Genomic DNA, 25,768 nt, shown 5'->3' on the forward strand with positions numbered 1-25,768 from the left:
CATGCGGGGGGACACCCAGCACAGGGCTAGTCCGCCCCGCATGTCAGTGCCGCCCCCCCTTCCTGCAGAAGTGCAAAGGCATCGCACAGCAGCGATGCCTTTGCACTTCAAGAGTAGCTCCCGGCCAGCGCAGCTTTAGCGTGCTGGCCGGGAGCTACTCATCGCTCCCCGGCCTGCAGCGGCTGCGTGTGAAGTCACGCAGCCGATGCGGCCCGCCCCCCCGTTCGGCTTGGCCACGCCTGCGTTGGCCACCCCGCTCCCACGAAATGGCAGCCAAACGCCACTGTTCCGCCCCTTCCCGCGCAGCGATCGCCTCTGCCTGATCGCAGCCCTGCTATAGCCTTCGGATATCTGGCATGCGCCGGAGCATGCGTAGTAGGGACCCGTTCGCTCAGCTTCGACAAAAAGCAGTGAGCGAATGGGTCAGAATGACCCCCGCGGTCCGGTAACTGTTGGATTTAGTGACATTTAATAGACGTATGTGCATTTAGATTTATTGTATTTGTACCGTGGGGGAGATTAATCCACAGATATATAGACCCACTGTGCCTGCAGTATACTCATTATAGGATGCACTCCACCCCAACACTTACCACCTCCAATATGTCTCATTCTGTTATTTGTTGTCTGGCCTGGAATCACGGAGCCTGACCAAGGGGTCTATTCATGAAGCAGTGAAAACTGTGAAGAAGCGAGTCAGTAGAGAAGAACCAATCAGCATTGAAGTGACATTTATAATTTGCATACTATAAAATTATACAGAGCAGCTGATTGGTTGCCATGGGCAACTTCTCCACTGGCTCATTTCTACACTCTTTTCACTGCCTCATGAATAGGCCTCCAAATGATGTCCTGTTTATAATCTGGGGACAATTTTCCTTTCAGCATGTTTCCCTATATAACTCTTTCCTACATGGACACATGAAGCAGAGTCCACCCTCCAGGGCTTTGTTGTTTTATATGGACAATATTTAGCACCAGCCACAGTTGAGTTCTACATCTGTGCCTATGGGAACCGGAGGCCTACATGCATCTTGTTTCCTGTGTAGAGAGTACTGTATGTCAAATGTTTTTGGTTTTTTTCCTTTCACTGTTTTTGGAAAATAAAAGTTTGTTGGAATAATTTGCAAACATTACAGCTGCATTTTATGTGATAGTGATATGGATAAAGGGGAAATAAAGTAAATGACAAAAAAACATCCAGCTACAGATGTGTCCTCTTACATCCTTGCTGCAGTCACGCTAAACAGCCCTTAGAATCGCGCCATGCCGTGGTGGGACTCGGTAGCGCAAAGTGTCATTTTTTGCATTCTTCCGCTGTGATTTTTTGCGTTTTTCCACGGGAATTTTCTGTGATAGCGCTGAGCATCTTTTTTTGTGTTTTTCCGTAGGAAAAAAACGCAAAAAAAAGATGCTCTGCGCTACGAGTCACACGGCACTCATGTGTTATGTGAAACGCAACTTGCAGTGCATAGAGCAGAGATGTAAGAGGACACATAAGAAAACCAGGAGAGTAGAGTAATATATATCACATTACAAAGTGATCGGAGGGTCTTATACCCGTGTCACGTACCAGAGGGTAGAGTGAAAGCAGCGCCATACATACTGGGGGTCATTCCGAGTTGATCTTAGCTATGCTAAATTTAGCACAGCTATGTAGATCATCTTCCCTGACATGCGGGGGGACGTCCAGCAGAGGGCTAGTCCGCCTCGCATGTCAGTGCCGCCCGTACCCCCGCACAAAAGCATCGCACAGCGGCGATGCCTTTGTATTTGAGGAGTAACTCCCGGCCAGCGCAGCTCCTGCGGCAGGCCAGGAGTTAATTGTCGCTGCCTGCAGCGGCTGCGTGAGACGTCATGCAGCCACCGCGGTCCGCCCCCCCAACGGCCCGGCCACACCTGCGTTGGCCGGACTGCTCCCCCTAAACGGCGACTTAACGCCGCCATTCTGCCCCCTCCCGCCCAGCGACCGCCTCTGTCTCAGAGGCGATCGCTAGGCAATGAAAGCTGCCATGCTCCGGCGCACTGCGGTTTGGTTGAAGCTTCCCTCCAGAAAGAAAAGTACACCCAACAGTGGTTGTCATTCCGACCCGATCGCTCACTGCAGTTTGTCGCAGCGATCGGGTCGGAACTGCGCATGCAACTCTGGTATCATAGAACTAGGATACAGTAAGTCATGGACAAAGCACAGGTTAATTGCTGGATAATAAACAGTGCTGTAAACATGGCACTGGTTTATGACAGAGGCTCAGATGCCGTATATTTGTACATTTATATATCTTGACAAACAGAACTGTCTGCAGTTTGCAGCCTGGCGGGTTCAGGAGTGGACTGAGTGATGCAATTACTGTCCAGGTTAGAATATCAGTGATGCACTGCATAGGATCAATCTATGAAAAGCAATTTGATGTTTGGAACTACACAAATCTAGAAATGAATTTGACAATAAGCGAGTTCCAGTTGATAACAGTTGCCTGGTGATTCTTAGCAGGTCTCACAGACAAGTAGCTAAAGACAGGCACAGTCAGACCCTAGGAAATATGCACACAGGTAACGTCCTGACCGTGTGTTGTGTTTCTGGTGTCTGCGTTGCTTGGTGATCACAGGCAACTGCCCTGGGATTTGGCTCTTGACATCTCAGCACATGGCGATCAATCCATACTGGTGCAAGTAAGAACCTGATCACAGAGATGATTGACAGGTTGTATGAGTCACTGCCGTTCCCTCAAGAGCTTCTCAATTAAAAATAAATAAAAAAGAGAGAATCTTTTGAGTGCTGGAAGGCAGGGGTGGACGCCTATCAGGAACCACTGATTTTATGTCTGGGCTTTGGCTTCTCCAAGTCATTGGGAAGAGTTTATGCTGCAGATTGCTATACCTGCACACACTGTGGTGGGGTAGTGCGGTACAGCGGGTGGTCTTCAGTATGCCGACTGTCGGGATCCCCATACTACACCCCGGTACAGCATCAGTGCCGGCATTGGCTGGGAGGAGCGTTAGAGGGAGCTGTTAGTAACAGTTAATAAATAATACAGTGCTCTTCAATATATCAATTACAGATAAAGAACATTTACAAAAAATATTAAAACAGCATAAAATGGCAACACATCACAAAACAAAGCTTTATAACGTAACAGTGTCAAAAATGGGATAATCTATCTCAGCACAGTATGATGTGGGATGCTTATATAGGCGTCTACTAGTCATTACGCTGGTAACCATGGCAACTTATAAGTCGGGGCAGTGGGACTCACAGCAGCATTCTACCGCTGGGAGGGGTGTGGTTCATTAGGTCGATATACATTGGGTCGACCACGTATGGACGACATGCATTAGATCGACATGATCACTATGTCGACATGGACATTGTGTCGCCATGTGCTAGGTTGACATGGAAAAAAGTTGAAATGGGTGTTTTTTTGGGGGGGGTGTCGTTTTCTTCAAAAAGTGACGGGGAACCCCAATTAGTGCACCGTGTCCCCTCGCATTGCTCGCTTAGCTCACCATGCTTCGGGCAAGGTGCCTCGCTCCGCTGCGCTTGGCACAGGTTACCGTTCCCAATTGTACTCCACGTGGATCATTAAGAATGAACAAGGTAAAAAAAATAAAAAATTTGTGAAAAACCCATGTCGACATAGTACATGTCGACCTAATGACCATGTTGACCTAGTGCATGTCGACCAAATGTGATCGACCAAATATATGTCGACCTAACTCATGTCGACCTAATGACCGCCATCCCACTGGGAGTTCTCCATGTTATTGTATTCTGTGTTTAGTAGTAGGAGGTACCGTATATACTCGAGCATAAGTCGACCCGAATATAAGCCGAGGCACCTAATTTTACCACAAAACCTGGGAAAACTTATTGACTCGAGTATAAGCCTAGGGTGGGAAATGCAGCTCTACCCGTACACAGACCTCATAGTGCCAGATATGCCACACAGTGCCAGATATGCCCCACAGTGCCAGATGTGCCAGATATGCCCCACAGTGCCAGATATGCCCCACAGTGCCAGATATGCCCCACAGTGCCAGATATGCCCCACAGTGCTAGTTACTTACCCTCCATAGCTCCCGCGCTGTCTTCTGAAGGAGGGACACGGAGGGCACAGCGCGCGGCTCTCCTGTGTCCCTCCTGCGTCTCCGGCGGCAGCGGCGTGTGTTAAAGGAAGTGCTGGTTCGTGCACTTCCACTGCCGCCGGAGATGCAGGAGGGACACAGGAGAGCCGCGCGCTGTGCCCTCCGTGTCCCTCCTAATGCTGACTCGAGTATAAGCCGAGGTGGCTTTTTCAGCCCCAAAAAAAAGTGCTGAAAAAGTCGGCTTATACTCGAGTATATACGGCAATTGCACAATCCTTTTAGAATTGTATAGTATGGATCTGTCTGTTCTCTGTGTTTATAGGATACGTTTTGGGAATACTTTATTGGAAGGTAAAACACCGTATAGGGAGACGATTATTCCAGCACCTTGGCGTGTTTCCATAGCCTGCACATTTATAAACCGTATCGGCAAACTCACCTCCCATCTATAGTGCAAATGCTGTGACACACGGCGTATGACCCAGCACAGACTGCTCCAGCTACGGCTATGGGGAGCTAAGCTGACCTGACCGGTAGCACAGGGACTAGTCCTGCCTGGAGTTTAGGAGGTACATTCACTAAAGCTTCTAAAACACACAAGTGGTCTACAAATGAAGAGTGGTGGTGTTGTCCATAGCAACCACTCAGATTCTGTCTATCATTATCTAGAATGCAATAAAGAAATGATAGCTAGAACCTGATTGCTCGGTATGGACAACACCTCCAGTCTTCATTTTCAGAAACCTTAGTAAATCTCCCCCCTAGGTGTCTTTATTGTGGCAAGCTTAAGCTTGGTCCTGCCAAAACCTTCTACGTTTGTTTAGCTCTATGACAACAACAGAAAAAAAAGCTTCACGTTATCTATGGTATGCATGAGGACATATAATATATTGTCTATTAATTGTGTTGGGATCAAGTCCGGCATTGTTTTGGAAATTGGGTATGGCGTGCCCTTACCTGATCCTGGTATGGCTGGGTGGGTCTGGGTGTGACCTGGGTGGAGCAGGGCAGGGCCTAGAGACGCACAGTGGAATGGAATCTCAGAACGTGTGGATTTGTACAGCTGAATATGTCATACAAAAACATTTGTTTTCTAAACATATGAAGCCCTTTGGGAAGTAAAAGGAAGGAGCCTGGCCCTCATTCCGAGTTGTTCACTCGCTAGCTGCTTTTAGCAGCATTGCACACGCTAAGCCGCCGCCTACTGGGAGTGTATCTTAGCATAGCAGAATTGCGAATAGAAAATTTCTTAGCAGTTTCTGAGTAGCTCCAGACTTACTCCTACACTGCGATCAGTTCAGTCAGTTTCGTTCCTGGTTTGACGTCACAAACACACCCAGCGTTCGCCCAGACACTCCCCCCGTTTCTTCAGACACTCCCGCGTTTTTCCCAGAAACGCCTGCGTTTTTTCGCACACTCCCATAAAACGGCTAGTTTCCGCCCAGAAACACCCACTTCCTGTCAATCACACTACGATCACCACAGCGATGAAAAAGCTTTGTTATGCCGTGAGTAAAATACCTAACTTTTGTGTAAAATAACTAAGCGCATGCGCTCTGCGAACATTGCGCATGCGCAGTTAGCGGATAATCGCAGTATAGCGAAAATCGGCAACGAGTGAACAACTCGGAATCACCCCCTCTATGTACAAAGATGCTACAACTAAAATAAAATGTTACCATCGCAGTTTCTCCCTGGAGCTGAGTAGTACTCCGCTACTGCAGCTGTACTTTCCCGGGGTGGTAAGGACGGGATGTAGTTAATATCCCGGCGGTCAGAATACCGATGCCCAGATCCCAGCCGCCGAGAATGCTGACGGCTGTGCCAGGCTATTCCCAGCTCTTGCCCCGCTGCAGGCATTCTGTCGGGCGGGATCCCAGCGTCAGTATTCTGACCACCGGGATTCCATACCCAACCCGTAAGAACTAACCGCTCTTAGGATATTGGTCAGCAATAGTTTTTTTTTCAATTACAAATCTTGAGGGGGGATGTGTAAAAAGTGTTGTTGTTTTTTTGGAAAAAGACAATTAAAGATGTGTCATCTTGCGCTCTTCATAAAGCGCAATTTATCAAAGAAACTGCATTTTTGATTTTTAACCGACTAATTGCAAACTGCAATCCTGGTAATGTGATCTGGGATTCATACAAACAGTGCAGTGTTCTAAGAACAGGTTTGGTCTCCGAGATATTCTGCCTGCAGAGTCATTTTGTAACTCTTTCCGTTGCTTCTACTGTTGGCTGTACTATAAAACATACATTTCCAATGGATTGCACATCTTGTGGGGATAATAGTGTCTGTTTCTTCCCTGCAGACCAAGTATATTCACAATCCGAACTCCGGCACCCCCAAGCACGGAAGTGAAGAAAAAGGTAGGGTCTGCTATGGCAGATGATGTCTTACACATTTTATTTGCAGCTATTGTTCTCTGCCATCAGGCATCTTGTGCAACAGGAAACCAAAAAAGGCTGACCACAATCAGAGGCAGTTTCTGTGTGGCCCCCGCCTCTCTCATGGTGCAGTTTTGATTAGACTCAGGCACTGCGCATATCTCCAGAAAAAATGGCAGCTGTGACACTTTCCCAGTGATTTCTGCAGCGCCAATGCAGGACTCCATAGAGGAGAGTGTAATATGTGGGTGCAAGGTGTGCTGTGTGGCCCCCTAAGGACGCAGGGGCCCTTGTGCACCACACACCATGCGCCCATTATAGATTGTTCATTTGCCATATTATTAATAAATAGACCCCATAGTTGTGTGTTATGTAGCTATTTTATATAAACCAACCTCTATTCTAGGTTTAATGGTACATATAAAGGCCAATTATGTGCCACAGTCTTAGACTGATGATTCCATGATCCACTCTTATTTTGGAAAGTTCTCTACTACGTCCATATGTCATTAAATCTGCCTTTATCTAAATCTGTATTTGAATTGAACAACTTTTTACTACATTGATAACTCTGTGTTGCTATTTTATATGACAGTTTGAGATTTACCAGTCTACAACAAGTGTAAAGCAGATTGCCAATTTCTTCGAGGCCCAGCGGAACAGGACAAGAACGAATGAAACGGCTCCGCCTGCGTCTCAGCTGGAAAGCGAGGTTTTCCAAGGTTAGTTTTTCACCTAACAGCAAGACTGCTCAGTCGTATAATTAAGAATGTTCTGAAGGCATCTTTATCCCAGTGTGCGTCACATGAGCTGGAGATATGCGGCGGATGGCGTCCGAGTTTGCTGGAGGTGTGGATTTCCTGAACACACTCAGATTTTTCTTTTAAAGCGCTAGTCATTTACAAGGCAAAACCATGCCTTGTAAATGACTGCCGTTTTAAAAAAACATCCAAAAGGGTAATTCCAAGTTGATCGCAGCAGGAAATTTTTTAGCAGTTGGGCAAAACCATGTGCACTGCAGGGGGGGCAGATATAACATGTTCAGAGAGAGTTAGATTTGGGTGTGGTGAGTTCAATCTGCAATCTAAATTGCAGTGTAAAAATAAAGCAGCCAGTATTTACCCTGCACAGAAACAAAATAACCCACCCAAATCTAACTCTTTCTGCACATGTTATATCTGCCTCCCCTGCAGTGCACATGGTTTTGCCCAACTGCTAACAAAAATCCTGCTGCGATCAACTTGGAATTACCCCCCAAGTTCGGCCGGCATTCCCGCACCTCCGGCAAACTCGGACGCCATTACATCCCACCGATGGTCTTTGTTTCATGTCAGACTTCTCAGGGGAACCAGGTAGAAAGCACAGGGTGTAGCAACACAATTTGCGTCATCACACCAACTTTCTAAGTTAAATGAGCAGGGTTCAGGAGTGTTACCTTCTGCCATGTGCAGCTGGGGAATCCCTCCTGCACCCTTACCTCTACCCACTAGGTGAAGATGTATATTTTTTACTTAAAATGCATTGTTATATGATTTTACTGTTAATTATATTCATTTACAAGACATGTAAAGTGAGCAGAGAGGGTTGGGGATGGAATCCCGGCAGCTGGGATCCCGGAGGTCAGTATACAGACACTGGGATCCTGGCCGTTAGAATGCTCGCAGCATGGTGAGCGCTAGAAAGCCCCTTGCGGGTGTCGTGGACACCCAAGAGTGGGATATCCCTGGCGCAGCTGTCGACATTTTCGACGGTCGAAATCCCGGCGTTGCTATTCTGACCGCCGGGATATTACCTACAGCCCGAGCAGAGTCCTCCTGCCCTATACTTGTGCCAACTTTTGGGGCATTTCCAGGAATCTGTGTCTGTTCCCCACTTTGTGACTGTCCCGTTACATGCCATCTTGCTCCACAGTACTCGCATACAATTCAGCAATGCACGCACCCGATAAATGCGAGATGGAAGTAGAAATGTTTTGTGGTGATGTCACACATTTTTCTACAAAAAGGGGCATGGCAGAAATGCAGGAAAAAGTGGGGAAATCATCCCAAGGCAGCAGGACAATATACAAGGCTGTTAGTGGCCATCAGTAAAGTAGTGGAGGTTCTTAAAAGGTGTCAAAAGGTTGATGTTTACATTATTTAGTAATTGTGGAGAATAATAATAATATACTTTATTTGTCATCAACAAAACGGTCAAGAAATGTCAATGTAATTTCTGTATGAGCACTCTGTACAACGGAACAAGCAATAAACATTTAACAAGCGAACAGCTTTAGAAAAAAAACTATTTAACATACGCTTTGTGTGTACACGTATGCTCCTAAAACGTTTTAGGGATGGCAATCGTTCAAAAACCAAATAATTTGGATGACTAGGATCAGCTAATATGCATCTGGCTTTTCTTTTTTTTTTTTTTTTTTATTCTTTATTTATACGTGGTTAAGCATAGTAAGAAAACATTACATGGAAACATGGGACAGTTGGCCATCAGAACCAGCGTCCAGCATAAACCACAAATTTTCAAATAGACAACAAAGTTAGTCAATGAAGGAAGAACAGTTACATTCAAATGCAGAATTCAGGGGGGGGGGGAGAGGAGGGAGAGGGGGACGGGGGAGAGAACCACGGTATAATCTGTGCACAGTATATATCCTGGAAGGGTGTAGTACGGGTGACCGCCGGTCTCCTGACCGCCGGTCACCTTACCGACGCCGGGATCCCGGCAGCATACCGACGCCGGGATCCCGGCGGGGAGGGGCGAGTGCAGCAAGCCCCTTGCGGGCTCGCTGCGCTCGCCATGCTGCGGGCTCGGTGGCGACCTGCGGTCGCCACGGGTTCTATTCCCACTCTATGGGTGTCGTGGACACCCACGAGTGGAAATAGTCCCTGTTGGTCGGCATGCCGACCATCGGGATAGTGAGCCGTCGGGCTCACGGAGGAGGTCATGTGACTGTCGGTCAGGCGACCGGCGGTCACATGACTACCACCCATCCTGGAAGTAGTAAGATCAGAAGAAAGAGGAAGAGGGGGGTCAAGAAGGAGACGAGAGAAGACAAGGAAAAGGGAAGGAGGAGGAGAAAGAGAGAGAGAAGAAAAGAGAGCATCTGGCTTTTCTTAACACTCTATTTACATAAATATCCTTCATGCAGGGCAGGGACACCCCAATAATCCTACTTGCAGTTCTAACCACACGTTCTAGGTCAATCTGCTTGGCTACTAAATGATAGCCAGCAAGTGTTTTTCAGTAAATAAAGGCTTTACAGTATTTTACGGTACTGTGCTTTTATGTGATTTTTCAGTGGGTTTTATACAAAAACACTTAGTTCTCATCTTTAAGTTAACAAAACCCTCTCACATCAATACAACCCTCTCTGCGCCCCTCATCCTCATTTCGGAGCATTTTGAAGAAAATCACCTGGACAATTACACGTCTTCATTGGCCAAGTTATACAATTTAAACCCCTCCATGTGCATGACTCGGTTATTAGGAAGGATGTGCTAGAGGTTCTGCACTGTGTCATTTTCCCCTTTGAATAAATATTGTCCTATCTTACCAGCTGCCTAGGGGGATACGCACAAAAATCGTGGGGTTTGAACTGAATTGCAAATGGAAATTGCAATGGGTGATTGCAGTGAAAATGGCTGCATGACCCAACTTGCTCCTAACTAATGTGACCCCAAAAAAGGAAAAGTAGACTCTGACCCTAACATGATCTACATTTCTTAATTGTTCCATAAACTTAATAATACATAGCATAGCAAAGGGCTACTTAGTAGAATGACTTACTATTGCAACAATAATCAGCCGCTCATTTTCTGACTGATGATCCTGTGCACAGTGTGTTTGCCCATCCAGCCTTGTTATTAGAATCATTAAATATAGAGCAATATTATGACAGTGACTCATACATTCCTTTTTATCTAGATAATTCCAGGAGGGACGGCTGTCCCTTCACTAGCAGCCAAGTTGCAGTCATTAAAAATGGTTTTATTCTGCAGTTCAGAGTATGAGCATTACTCTAGCTGGGCTTTATAGTATACTTTAATGATATCGGATAAAGGATTCCTTCCTTAAAAACAAGTACACGCCCTCCATCCACCCTTTAGAGAAAATACGTAACGGATATCCGTTTTGTCTCCATACTCGCCTGTCCCCGTTACCCAGTGCCATTTGCTGTATCTAACACCAGCCGACTGCCCTGTGTCACTATAATGTGCTACAGTATTATACGAGTGTGCTATTATATGAATCACACTATATACATTCTGGTATGGCAGCAGTGGTGTGACTACTGGAGACTGCAGAGGAATTTTGGGAGTACAGGCGGTGCACATGTAAGTGTCCCAGATAACTAAGGGGACTGGGACCCTTACAGCGGCACCGATGAGTCACAGTTTGTGGACTAGAAGCATTTTGTATACGGAATCATTGGTGCCAGCAGAACTGGATTAAGTGGGGGCACAGCTCCCCAAACCTAGTGCGCACCTAACTTCCAGAGAGAGAGGGAAACAGTGTCAAGGTAGAGGGAAAGTGTTGGAGAGGGAGAGAAGGGGGAGGGGAGCGAGAGGGAGTGTCAGGGAGGGAGAGAGAAAAAGGGGAGCAAGAGAAAGTAAGAGAGTCCGGGAGAGACATAGGGAGAGAATGAGAGAGAAAGGGGGTCTCAAGGAGAGAGAGGGTATTAGGGAGAGAGACTATCAGGGAAAGAGAGACAGTGTCAGGGAGAGAGACGTAGTGTGACAGGAAGATAGTGGGAGACAGAGGGGGTTATTCAGAGTCTTTAGCAAAAAAAAAAAAAGTTAGCAATTGGGCAAAACCATGTTGCAATACAGGTGGGGCAGATATAACATGTGCAGAGAGAGTTAGATTTGGGTGGCTTGTATTGTTTCTGTGCATGGAAAATACTGGCTGCTTTATTTCTACACTGCAATTTAGATTTCAGTTTGAACACACCCCACCCAAATCTAAGTGTCTCTGCACATGTTACATCTGCCCCACCTGCAGTGCACATGGTTTTGCCCAATTGCTAACTTTTTTGGTTTGCTAAGAACTCTGAATAACCCCCATTGTCGCTCTCCCTCACTTCCTGTCACACTACCTCTCTCTCTCGAAGCTCGCCAGGTTGACCCCTCAACCCCCTCCCCGCGCTTCATCCTCCATATTGATGGCCGTTATTAGTGGGGGGGTGAAGGGGAGTTGCGGGCCTTGGAGGCATTCTTTGTCTTGGTGCAGGAGGAGCAGCGGGCCTAGAAGCAGCCTGGGCCCCATAGCGGCTGCACTCACAATAGTAACACCCCTGCCTTTGCCCTCTCATTCTGTGAGCCTCTACATGTAAGCCTCTGCTCCCTCCCCATGTGAGCGTCTGTCCAAAGACTTCCCATGTGAGCTTCTTCCCTCCTCTCCCCATGTGAGCTTCTAACTTTCTCTCCTTATCTGAGCTTCTAACTTCCTCTCCTTATGTGAACCTCTTTGCCCCCCCTCCGCATTTGACCCCCTGCCCCCTCCCCATTTGAGTCTCTGCCCTCTCCCCATTTAAGTCTCTGCCTCCCTCCCCATGTGAGCCTCTGCCTCTCCACCAAGTGAGCCAGCCTCTGTGGGAGTCAAACTCAGGAATGTGCAGCATTCCTGAGCTATGTAAATTGGACAGCATTGCATCCCACATAGAAACCTATGGGAACAGTTGCTGCTGTCCGAAATGGAGGGATTGCAGCAGATTATTTTAAATATCCCTTCACAATTCCCCTTATATATTTTCTCCCTAATACCATTGAGACACATTCATCAATCTTTGATTTGTAGAATATAAAATGAACATGCCACAGCCTTATGTGCTCTATTTATCATTGGTGTAAGTGAACCCATGGTAACTATTATGTATTATTGCATATCACAGAGATACCTAATGATGTCCTCAAGCTGTGTCTATTTCTGAAGTCCCGACACAACCCCCACTCCTGTGCAAATATTTTCTGTCACCGGCAGCTTATTTCTGGCTGGTCAAAGGATAATAAAAAGACCCCTATATCTATAAACACCTCATCTAGACAATCATATATAACGATAGCCAGAAATGTTATGCCTTCCTGTCAGATTTCTCCTGGATATAATATAAAGATGTAGATATATTGTGAGAAGTTCGATAGACTTCTTGGAAAGCAGCCACTAACCCCTATTGCACACTGTAACTGAAACCGCTGCGGCCGCTGTAATAAATCCTTTACCTACGTACTCTGTCCCCAGTTAGCGTACACAGTCCCGTACTGTGCACGCACTTTGCGTACACACGCCGGAATAGCCGTGCAGCTTACACTCAGTGCATACACACAGACCGACACGCTGAGAGCACGAGGCAGCTCTAGGTGTGGCAATTACACTATACAAACGCTCAACAGAAACTGAATGCAACACCAGTATTTGATTGTATGTTGTGGTCCAAAGCAGCAACAAGTAATAATATATTTGTAAAAGGGGATTACAATAAGTTAAAATATAAATGGTACAACACAATACAATTCAATCACAGAGAGAGAGTCACACCCAATGATACCTACGTTTGTTCGCCTGCGCAACCCGGATCCGGTCCTCTAGTCGATCTGGCAAGATGACCTTAGAGCAAGAGAGAGAGTGACCAGCCCAGGTGCAAGGTTTATATACCCTTGCCCAAAATACAATACAATGGGGTTGTATGCTCTCCACCGATTGGTTGGAGGGATGGTCGTTTACAGTACAGGAGAGGTCATTGGTCGGTTTGAAGAGATGGGCGATGCCTTGATCCAGGGGTGTGTACTGCTGGTCAGCTCTGGATTCCCACCGCATACCAAGTACATAATAAACACAAATATACCTTTAATCTGCCTTTGCGAATAACTATTCGCAACGACATGCGATCTTCTCCAAACCAACACCGGATTATTACTCATAATTATCCGAACACGTAGATACCATGCATGATGCTCTGATCAGTTACTGTCCCCTCGCATACTGTAAAGGTGTATAATTCCCTTGTTGTGCCTTGCAAATAAGTAAAAGTTGCATGAGGGGAAAGTGGAGGCTATGTGCAATGTGTGCACCAAGTTTGGGAAATATGTAATGTGTGACAGATATTTTCATGTTCATTAGGTTACTTTATATTATCTCCAGGCAACATGATCCTACACATGAAATGACCAACCATTCTCAAGATACACACAAATATATATATATATATATATATATATAATTCCAAGAGTTTTAACTATAAATGTTATACCTCTGATCTATAAATGTAAGCTGTCAGCTGTTAGTGATTTGTATCAGCAAGGCTTGTGTTCTTTGTATAGTATATTTGTCTCCTATTGTCCTGGTTTCTATTAAACAATGACAGTCTGGTTTTGGTTGTCTTCAGTATACACTCTGAAACAATAAGGATAACTAGAGATATTTACTTTCCTCACAGATCAGGGTGCCTGTTTCATGATCACAAACCTTTGCGTAAACAAGACATGTCTTGATATATTCAAGACATTGTTTTAGAAGAACGTGTATGTGTGGTTTGATTAGCTTGTGTGTAAACAGTAACTTGCCTTTGAAGATTACACAGTCTGTACAAATTCTGTACTATAAGGATTGAATACGCAGGGCTTCACGAGCCAATGTATGCAGCGTCCGGGTGTGCGCACGCACGGCTAATACGCAACCGCACAGAAGCCACTCTGAATGGTGTCTGTATGTGTAGTGGGGGTTTGTAATATTTTCCGACTTCGACAATTGCTACAGCAGAACAATCACAGACATGCAAAGCAGGTTTAGTAGCTCTCATCTTACTGAATAAAACAAGGTATTTATATACATGAAAGAGAGTGGTTTGGTAGACCCAGGTAAATATTCTATTACCATTTCTCTGACGTCCTAGTGGATGCTGGGAACTCCGTAAGGACCATGGGGAATAGCGGCTCCGCAGGAGACTGGGCACAAAAGTAAAAGCTTTAGGACTACCTGGTGTGCACTGGCTCCTCCCCCTATGACCCTCCTCCAAGCCTCAGTTAGATTTTTGTGCCCGGCCGAGAAGGGTGCACACTAGGGGCTCTCCTGAGCTTCTTAGTGAAAAGTTTAGTTTTAGGTTTTTTATTTTCAGTGAGACCTGCTGGCAACAGGCTCACTGCATCGAGGGACTAAGGGGAGAAGAAGCGAACTCACCTGCGTGCAGAGTGGATTGGGCTTCTTAGGCTACTGGACACCATTAGCTCCAGAGGGACCGAACACAGGCCCAGCCTCGGAGCTCGGTCCCGGAGCCGCGCCGCCGGCCCCCTTACAGAGCCAGAAGCAAGAAAAGGTCCGGAAAAATCGGCGGCAGAAGACATCAGTCTTCAACAAGGTAGCGCACAGCACTGCAGCTGTGCGCCATTGTTACTCAGCACACTTCACACTCCGGTCACTGAGGGTGCAGGGCGCTAGGGGGGGGCGCCCTGAGCAGCAATGTAAAACACCTTGGCTGGCATAAATACACCACATATAACCCCCAGGGCTATATGGGTGTATTTTAACCCCTGCCAGAATTACCAAAAAAGCGGGAGAAAAGGCCGCCGAGAAGGGGGCGGAGCCTATCTCCTCAGCACACGGGCGCCATTTTCCATCACAGCTCCGCTGGAAGGACGTCTCCCTGACTCTCCCCTGCAGTCCTGCACTACAGAAAAGGGTAAAAAAGAGAGGGGGGGCACTAATTTGGCGCAGTTTTATATTAACAGCAGCTATAAAGGAAAAGCACACTTGATAGTGGTATTCCTGTATATATATAGCGCTCTGGTGTGTGCTGGCATACTCTCCCTCTGTCTCCCCAAAGGGCTAGTGGGGTCCTGTCCTCTATCAGAGCATTCCCTGTGTGTGTGCGGTGTGTCGGTACGATTGTGTCGACATGTTTGAGGAGGAAAATGAGATGGAAGCGGAGCAATTGCCTATAATACAGTTGTCACCCCCTAGGGAGTCGACACCTGAGTGGATGAGCTTGTGGAAGGAACTGCGTGACAGTGTCAGCTCCTTACGACAGACAGTTGACGACATGAGACAGCCGGCTAATCAGCTTGTGCCTGTCCAGGGGTCTCAAACGCCATCAGGGGCTTTAAAACGCCCGTTACCTCAAATGGCAGACACAGATACTGACTCCAGTGTCGATGATGAGGAGACAAACGTGACTTCCACTAGGGCCACACGTTACATGATTGAAGCAATGAAAAATGTATTGCATATATCTGATAATACAAGTACCACTAAGAAGGGTATTATGTTTGGTGAGAAAAAACTGCCTGTAGTTTTTCCTGTATCCGAGGAATTAAATGAAGTGTGTGATGAGGCGTGGGTTTCCCCCGATAAAAAACTGATAATTCCTAAAAGGTTATTGGCATCGTACCCTTTCCCGCCAGAGGATAGGGCACGTTGGGAAACACCCCCTAGGGTGGATAAAGCGCTCACACACTTGTCTAAACAGGTAGCACTACCCTCTCCTGATACGGCCGCCTTAAAGGAACCTGCCGATAGAAAGCTGGAGAATATCCTAAAATGTATATACTCTCACACGGGTGTTATACTGCGACCAGCAATAGCCTCAGCATGGATGTGCAGTGCGGGCCTGGCGTGGTCGGATTCCCTGACTGAAAATATTGATACCCTTGATAGGGACAGTATATTATTGACTATAGAGCATTTGAAGGATGCATTTCTATATATGCGTGATGCACAGAGGGATATTTGCCGACTGGCATCAAGAGTTAGCGCGCTGTCCATTTCTGCAAGAAGAGGTTTATGGACACGGCAGTGGTCAGGTGATGCGGATTCTAAAAGGCACATGGAAGTATTGCCTTATAAGGGGGAGGAGTTATTTGGGGTAGGTCTATCAGACCTGGTAGCCACGGCAACTGCTGGAAAATCCACATTTTTACCCCAGGTAGCTTCTCAACCTAAGAAGACGCCATACTATCAGGCGCAGTCCTTTCGACCCCATAAGGGCAAGCGGGCAAAAGGCGCCTCATTTCTGCCCCGTGGCAGAGGGAGAGGAAAAGGAAAAAGGCTGCAACAAACAGCCAGTTCCCAGGAACAAAAGCCCTCTCCCGCCTCCGCAAAGTCCTCAGCATGACGCTGGGGCTTTACAAGCGGACTCAGGCACGGTGGGGGCCCGTCTCAAGAAGTTCAGTGCGCAGTGGGCCCACTCGCAAGTGGACCCCTGGATCCTTCAGGTGGTATCTCAGGGGTACAAATTGGAATTCGAGACGTCTCCCCCTCGCCGTTTTCTTAAGTCTGCTTTACCGACGCCTCCTACAACAGGGAAAGGGGTACTATTCCACACTATTTGTGGTACCGAAGCCGGACGGCTCGGTGAGACCAATTTTAAACCTGAAATCCTTGAACACTTACATACAAAGGTTCAAATTCAAGATGGAGTCACTCAGAGCAGTGATTGCAAACCTGGAAGAAGGGGACTATATGGTGTCTCTGGACATCAAAGATGCTTACCTACACGTCCCAATTTACCCTTCTCACCAAGGGTACCTCAGGTTTGTGGTACAGAACTGTCACTATCAGTTTCAGACGCTGCCGTTTGGATTGTCCACGGCACCCCGGGTCTTTACCAAGGTAATGGCCGAAATGATGATACTCCTTCGAAGGAAGGGAGTTTTAGTTATCCCTTACTTGGACAATCTCCTGATAAGGGCAAGATCCAGGGAACAGTTGGAAGTCGGGGTAGCACTATCTCAGATAGTGCTGCGCCAGCACGGTTGGATTCTCAATATTTCAAAATCGCAGCTGATCCCGACGACACGACTTCTATTCCTAGGGATGATCCTGGACACAGTCCAGAAAAAGGTGTTTCTCCCGGAGGAGAAAGCCAGGGAGTTATCCGAACTAGTCAGAAAGCTCCTAAAACCAGGCCAAGTCTCAGTGCATCAATGCACAAGGGTTCTGGGAAAAATGGTGGCTTCTTACGAAGCAATCCCATTCGGCAGATTCCACGCAAGAACCTTCCAGTGGGATCTGCTAGACAAATGGTCTGGGTCGCATCTTCAGATGCATCAGCGGATAATCTTGTCTCCAAGGACAAGAGTGTCTCTCCTGTGGTGGTTGCAGAGTGCTCATCTTCTAGAGGGCCGCAGATTCGGCATTCAGGACTGGGTCCTGGTGACCAAGGATGCCAGCCTGAGAGGCTGGGGAGGAGTCACACAGGGAAGAAATTTCCAGGGCTTGTGGTCAAGCCTGGAGACATCACTTCACATAAATATCCTGGAGCTAAGAGCCATCTACAATGCTCTGAGCCTAGCAAGACCTCTGCTTCAAGGTCAGCCGGTGCTGATCCAGTCGGACAACATCACGGCAGTCGCCCACGTAAACAGACAGGGCGGCACAAGAAGCAGGAGGGCAATGACAGAAGTCGCAAGGATTCTTCGCTGGGCGGAAAATCATGTGATAGCACTGTCAGCAGTGTTCATTCCGGGAGTGGACAACTGGGAAGCAGACTTCCTCAGCAGACACGACCTCCACCCGGGGGAGTGGGGACTTCACCCAGAAGTCTTCCACATGATTGTGAACCGTTGGGAAAAACCAAAGGTGGACATGATGGCGTCCCGCCTCAACAAAAAAATAGACAGGTATTGCGCCAGGTCGAGGGACCCTCAGGCAATAGCTGTGGACGCTCTGGTAACACCATGGGTGTACCAGTCAGTGTATGTGTTCCCTCCTCTGCCTCTCATACTCAAGGTACTGAGGATCATAAGAAGGAGAGGAGTAAGGACTATACTCGTGGCTCCGGATTGGCCAAGAAGGACTTGGTACCCGGAACTTCAAGAGATGCTCACAGAGGACCCGTGGCCTCTACCTCTAAGAAAGGACCTGCTCCAGCAGGGACCCTGTCTATTCCAAGACTTACCGCGGCTGCGTTTGACGGCATGGCGGTTGAACGCCGGATCCTGAAGGAAAAAGGCATTCCGGATGAAGTCATCCCTACCCTGATCAAAGCCAGGAAGGATGTAACCGTACAACATTATCACCGTATTTGGCGTAAATATGTTGCGTGGTGCGAGGCCAGGAAGGCCCCTACAGAGGAATTTCAACTGGGTCGTTTCCTGCATTTCCTGCAAACAGGACTGTCTATGGGCCTAAAATTAGGGTCCATTAAGGTTCAAATTTCGGCCCTGTCGATTTTCTTCCAAAAAGAACTGGCTTCAGTTCCTGAAGTACAGACGTTTGTCAAGGGGGTACTGCATATACAACCTCCTTTTGTGCCTCCAGTGGCACCTTGGGATCTCAATGTAGTTTTGGGATTCCTAAAATCACATTGGTTTGAACCACTTTCCACTGTGGACTTAAAATATCTCACATGGAAGGTGGTAATGCTGTTAGCCCTGGCTTCAGCCAGGCGTGTCACAGAATTGGCGGCTTTATCCTATAAAAGCCCTTACCTAATTTTTCATACGGACAGGGCAGAATTGAGGACTCGTCCTCAATTTCTCCCTAAGGTGGTTTCAGCATTTCACTTGAACCAGCCTATTGTGGTGCCTGCGGCTACTAGGGACTTGGGAGGACTCCAAGTTGCTGGACGTAGTCAGGGCCCTGAAAATATATGTTTCCAGGACGGCTGGAGTCAGAAAATCTGACTCGCTGTTTATCCTGTATGCACCCAACAAGCTGGGTGCTCCTGCTTCTAAGCAGACTATTGCTCGTTGGATTTGTAGTACAATTCAGCTTGCACATTCTGTGGCAGGCCTGCCACAGCCAAAATCTGTAAAAGCCCATTCCACAAGGAAAGTGGGCTCATCTTGGGCGGCTGCCCGAGGGGTCTCGGCTTTACAACTTTGCCGAGCAGCTACTTGGTCAGGGGCAAACACGTTTGCTAAATTCTACAAATTTGATACCCTGGCTGAGGAGGACCTGGAGTTCTCTCATTCGGTGCTGCAGAGTCATCCGCACTCTCCCGCCCGTTTGGGAGCTTTGGTATAATCCCCATGGTCCTTACGGAGTTCCCAGCATCCACTAGGACGTCAGAGAAAATAAGAATTTACTTACCGATAATTCTATTTCTCGTAGTCCGTAGTGGATGCTGGGCGCCCATCCCAAGTGCGGATTGTCTGCAATACTTGTACATAGTTATTGTTACAAAAATCGGGTTATTATTGTTATGAGCCATCTTTTCAGAGGCTCCTCTGTTATCATGCTGTTAACTGGGTTCAGATCACAGGTTGTACGGTGTGATTGGTGTGGCTGGTATGAGTCTTACCCGGGATTCAATATCCTTCCTTATTGTGTACGCTCGTCCGGGCACAGTATCCTAACTGAGGCTTGGAGGAGGGTCATAGGGGGAGGAGCCAGTGCACACCAGGTAGTCCTAAAGCTTTTACTTTTGTGCCCAGTCTCCTGCGGAGCCGCTATTCCCCATGGTCCTTACGGAGTTCCCAGCATCCACTACGGACTACGAGAAATAGAATTATCGGTAAGTAAATTCTTATTTTAAGTTCCTCTTTTGCTTGCAGTAATATCTAACTCTAAGTATTGATGACCATCAATGGCTCTGCAATCAATGATAAATGGTTTTACACCATAAACAATTAACCACCATTGGGGGTTAGGCTATGTGAATGTGCATAGAGTTGCCGGCACTCACCATCTGGGATCAGCCACTGATGTTTTACCGTCGCTGGCATCCCATCAATGGTGAAACCACTTGCCATCAGACCATGGATGGTCGATGGCCACCCCTAGGTCTAAGCAGTATGAATACTTTTAGTGTATAGTTTAAGTATTGACCTCTAATTGTGGTAATGGATTTGATATTGGATGTTACTTTGACCTCAACCTAATAATTCTTTGTTTTTAGTTTTAGGAGATTTGGATCAGAAACTTGCCCAAGAACAGAGTTATGCCCAGACAGCGAGAACAAGTCGAATTTCCAGCTACAAACATGAAGGCAATGAAGGTTCACGGCTCGGTACAGCAGAATGTAGGAAAGATTACAGCACTTTATCTTCTTATGATGGAAGAAGAACTGTATTACATGGGGAAGGACATACGACTTATGCTACCTACCAACCAAGAAGGTTTTCGGAAATGTATTCAAACAGAAATCGCTCAGCCTCCAAAGAGTACTCTTCCAAGAAGAACGTTTATAGAAAGACTCCTTCAGTGTGTTCAGCTTTAAACAGTACATCACCAAGTTCTGCACCCATATCCAGCACGTTTTCATCAAGTAGTTTAGAGCTTCCGTCTATGAGTCTAGAACTGGAAAGGACAAGACAGCATAAGTCTAGAAGGATACCTGTCATCTCTATCAAATGGAATAATGGGCTTTCCTCTGGTCAACCAGAGGAGGTTAATAGACCTTCCAGAACGCAGTCATCCCTGGATCTTACAGATCTCGGCAACCCCACTCACCATAACAGAATATATGATCTTTACAAGTACAAAAGAATACAGGCACCCACTACTCACAACCTTCATAGAGAAGACATTGCAAATGACATGACAAGTACAGCTTTGCACAACAATTCAGATAATCGTTCCACTGAATATTACAAAACAGACTATCGTGGCCTCAGACCTGTAATGAAATTTCCAATGCAAAACACAAGACATTGTGAGGAAGAAAATAAGGAAAATGCTTTTAAGGCAAATGAAATTACAAGTAAACTACCTTCTGCCAATTCAGACATTACCAGTGACAAGGAAGTGGAACCCATGGAATTTGAAATTGAATCTCCAGTACAATTGGATAGTAATATTATAACACAAAATAGTGCAAAGACTTTGAAAACTCGTGATCTATGCAGTTTCCATTTACAAATTGAGGATATCTCTGCAAAGGCAGATGTAATAAAAGAAGACTGTGTTATTGCAAATGACAATGAAACACATAGGGGACAGAAATCTGTCATGCATCAGAAAGATAATGCAGAATATTATACCATAACATCTGAGAGCAAAATCAACCAAGCACCTGAACCCTTACAAACAACCCACAGTGACCCATCAGACCCTGAGACCATGGAAGTTGATGTCCCAAGTGTCTCTACAAATTCAACATTTAACAGCTTGTCTGCAGTTAGTCAAGGTGATCTAGGGGACACTTTTGCTCCAAGGACAGAACAACATACTCCTCAATCTGGATTACTGTTCACTGACCGTCATCTGCCACCTTACGCATCTCAAAATCTTCAAAGTTCATTTAAACATAGTACGTTCTCTGATATTTCATTGTCAAATAACAGTGATTGGAAAAATCCCATGTCTCCAAAAACATCCACTTTATTTAATAACACCTCAGACACTGTTGGAAGACTTTCAATGTTGAATACAAGATGGAGTTCCAAAGATAAACACACAGAAGATTTTGTAACCGATACTATGAGACATCAGAGAAGAAATGCATCTTCTCTTCCAGATTTAATTGACCAGAAAAATTACATGTTTATTGACAACGATGATACTAAGTTACTAAAAAACAGCCACGAGAAGGCTACATATTGTAATTCCACAACTGAAACCAAATCTACATGGCTCACTGATGAAGCACACAAAACGCCCTTATACAACAATGAAAAGTGTGGACACTTTAAAGTGGAAAATCCCAACAGTCAAGCAAAAGAATCAAGTTTAGAGCATTTACAAAAACCTTATACATTTTGTTATGTTCCGGTCATTGGTAGAACATCAGAAGTAACAGGGAAAAAGACCACTCTGTCTCAAGACGTATCACACCTGACCGACACAATGACCGAGAATAATAATATTAAAAAGAAACCTTCAAATGTAACAGATGTTATTCCTACATTATCTGATCTACATGAGAAGTATAAATCTATGTACTTTAATGGGGCACCATACAGAAATTATGGGATGAATGGTGCTGACAGAAATAATAATAGACAGTCCATTGAAATCATTCCAACATCAGAGGACGTTGGTCAAAGTGATGAGTTAAAAGCTAAAAATGGTTATATTGATGGAGAAAGTGATGGTAATAAAACACAACACATGAAAGCCTCAGAAAGTGAGATGACTTCCAAACAAAATCCAACTTGTCAACAAGATGGTGTGTCATTGACGAATCAACAAAACAGGAACAGAATTATAAAAGCTAATCCAAATTCTGAACCAGAAATATCCATGAATAAAAACTTTGATCAACATGGTTATAGCAAAGTACTAGACTCTGTAGAACCACTCAAGATCAAAGACTTATCTAAATATTCCACCAGCCAGGTTGTAGAAGATAATTTAGAAAGCACTTCCTCCAGCAGAGCCTTAATTCAGCCCAGTACAGAGAATAAATCTGCAAATTTACTAAAACAGCACTTACTTTTGGCACCGGAGCCATACAAAAGGAACACTAAAGTCAAAGAAAACATTGTTTCACCATGGAAATGTCCTGCAAGTTCTGAAGATGGGCATACGCCAAGCACTTATAAATGTGAAAATTCAATATCGAACATTAATGCAGATCTTTCTACTGAACATAAACCAACCCATGAAAGTACGTGGACTCATAAAACATACACAGTAACCGAAAACACTCACATCTATGAGGCAAATTATGTAGACTCCTCTCATCCTGATGTAGATAAGATTGAGTATCATAAGATAGTTTCTGTCTACTATAGCCTACCTCGCAAGTATTCAAAGAGGATGTCAGAGTTAACCAGGAACAACCTAAAAAACATTGATAGGACCCTTGAAAGCAGTAATGCACCCAGTTCCCTACTTGATAAATTTGTAAATAAGTATCAAGAAGCTGAAGAAACACATGACTCCACTTACCAAAACATTGGAAAAACATCACCTAGCACTACAGAAAATACACGTACCAAAGAGTTACGTTCAGGAGATACAAGTCCATGTAAACCTCCCCTCTTAAATTTTCAAATGATTCCTTTGCAATCAAACCTCATAAATAAAAATAATAGGTCTTCTGGTGAGGAGACAACATCACCTAGTAATGATGATTTTTTGGACAGATTTAGTTCTTTACGGATTTCTGAAAATGAAGGTAACACAATAGCCAAGGAAGACTTACAAATGCAAAGAAACCTGAGAAATAAGAATGAGTACAGCCCTTTGGGATCCTCCCCAAAGTTTAACCAAAATATTTATTATACTTTACCAAGCAGGAAATCTAGTCTTCAGGATCTGGAGAGAAATATTCTTGAGAAAGACATTACCATGGCTCATGACCGGCGTAACATATATTCCCAAAGAGAAAACACTGTGCCTACAACCCCAGGTTTGCAAGATGTTTTCTCATCGCCAACATTCACTTATGATAATCCTAATTACTCCCAAGATTATTTCACACATTTTCAGGAAACCAACAGACCAGAAAAAAACATTAATCATTATTTGGTAAGAGATAATACTGTGTGTCAGAAGGGTTCCTTTGATGAAGGTTTATTTTCCAGGGAAGAGTTGCCTGCAGCCTACACCTCCAAAAATCTGAAAGATTTAAGTACGCGCAAGTCCTTCAACTCCAGCGATATCTCACCACATGTGGAACCCAGCAATCTACCGACCTATAATCAGCCAAAGTTTAGCCCAACTGATAAGGTAACAAATCGGACTAGGCCATCATATTGTTCTGAATTTGTCCAAAAGAAAATGAAACCCATAAATGCAAAGAAGTTTAGCTTCTCCTTTGACCACTCAGGTCAACAAGAATACGGTAAGCCACGGCACACTGAGTCCTTCGACGATTATGTAAGGAAATCTGATACTGAATCACCGCCTGGATTCTATACACAGAATGATAATAATCCATCACATGTAAACAAACATTATTATGGACAGAGTAGTCCCACTCAGTGCAGTAGCAGTTCCAATTTGTACCGTTCAAAGAGCTTGAAGATTTTGAATACAGAAAATCGAAAGGACTTAATGGGAACCAGGAGGGAAAGCAATGGGAGTTTTTCTTCGAAAAGCTATGGTGAAAATCTGAGAAGCAGGAGAACCTCTACATATCATGGCTCTGATGATACCACATGTAACAGGAGATTTTCCGCTGATACGATTATAGACGAAAATGATAATTGGCCTATCACTGACACAAGCCACTATCACAAACCTGTATATACCTCCAAATCTCTTGACTATGGGATTTTCGGGAAGGAGCAACAAGCAGCTCTTTTAAACAATGTAAAACGGTCACTTACTGAAGGTAGGTTATGGAGGCCAAGCTTTCTGAAAAACCCAGGCTTCCTGAGAAACGAAGAGCCTTGTTCTTCTCAGGAGTCACCTTCAATAAGTGGTAGTCCTGGTGATGTCATGTCACAGGGGCCTAACCTTAAAGGATTTCTTAATATATATAAGGATGAGCCAGCTATGAATTCAGACTCGGATACCGATACAACCACCGATGATGAATATTACTTAGATGAAAATGACAAGGAGTCAGAACTCTGAGGTGTTTTAGCCTTGTAGCCGAGACAGTATTTGACCGTTTTACTCACTATATAATGACTTTACATGAACAGTTGTAACCTATAATAATTGCCTTCACACAGTAACCAATGGAGAGGACCATGATACTGATCCACATCCATTTAATGAAAGTGCAATATTACATCGGCTTCTTATGAAGCCCCTCAAAAAAGAGCAAATATATAATTGGTAACATTGGTAACAGTCATGAAATTGCAGACAGTAATGCCATTTAACTACCTTTATATATTAGATCCGGCTCCTGGTGATTTGATAGGCTACATTGTCAGTGCCTGCTGATTCCTGTATAGAGAATGCCACCTAATGAATGTACAGTAATGGCCTATTGGCATCTTGTATTGAATGTACCACCGACAGTTTAGGTACAGGGACATAGATCTGATTCTTGCCCTGTCTACTGTATGCACTTATTTCATGTTTATAGGGGTAAAAAAGATTTGTGCTAGAGGTGGGAGTTCCCCTCTAACAACTCTGCACTATTAGCTGTTACGGGATGCGGTTAATATACCGGTAGTTGGAATCCCGACACCAGAATCCTGACGCCTTAATCCCAACAGGGTCAGGAGACAAATGCCGGAATCCCAACAGCCAGCATTCCGACCATAAGTATAGCGGGCTATGGTTAGGACGGGGGGGAGAGGGGGGGGGTAGGTTTCGTCGCCACCCGGCGGCAGGTTAGATTTAGGCACTAAGGGGGGCTGCGGGGAGGGGGCATTAGGTTTAGGTAGCCCCTGTTGGGATTTTGAAGATCCGGATGCCAGTGTTGACGTTGTGAGCGCCGGCATCCCATTCGCCGGTCTATCATACTGAACCCGCTGTTACAACTTTTTCAGAAAGTTGAAGAAATAGAGGTTTG

At 45.5% G+C, this 25,768-nt stretch overlaps 1 protein-coding gene across 1 annotated transcript in view; it reads left to right on the forward strand.

The window, feature by feature from the left end:
- Nucleotides 1-25,540, forward strand: part of EXPH5 (exophilin 5) — a 159,067-nt gene extending 133,527 nt beyond the window's left edge. The window contains exons 4-6 of the mRNA XM_063951596.1: nt 6,396-6,453; nt 7,067-7,193; nt 20,303-25,540. Of these exons, the coding sequence (XP_063807666.1) occupies nt 6,396-6,453; nt 7,067-7,193; nt 20,303-24,873 (4,756 nt within the window). The 3' untranslated portion in view covers nt 24,874-25,540. The remainder of the gene's footprint in view (nt 1-6,395; nt 6,454-7,066; nt 7,194-20,302) is intronic.
- Nucleotides 25,541-25,768: the final 228 nt, after the last annotated feature.

Source organism: Pseudophryne corroboree, chromosome 2 (genome assembly GCF_028390025.1).
Source record: "Pseudophryne corroboree isolate aPseCor3 chromosome 2, aPseCor3.hap2, whole genome shotgun sequence".
Classification (NCBI taxonomy): Eukaryota; Metazoa; Chordata; class Amphibia; order Anura; family Myobatrachidae; genus Pseudophryne; species Pseudophryne corroboree.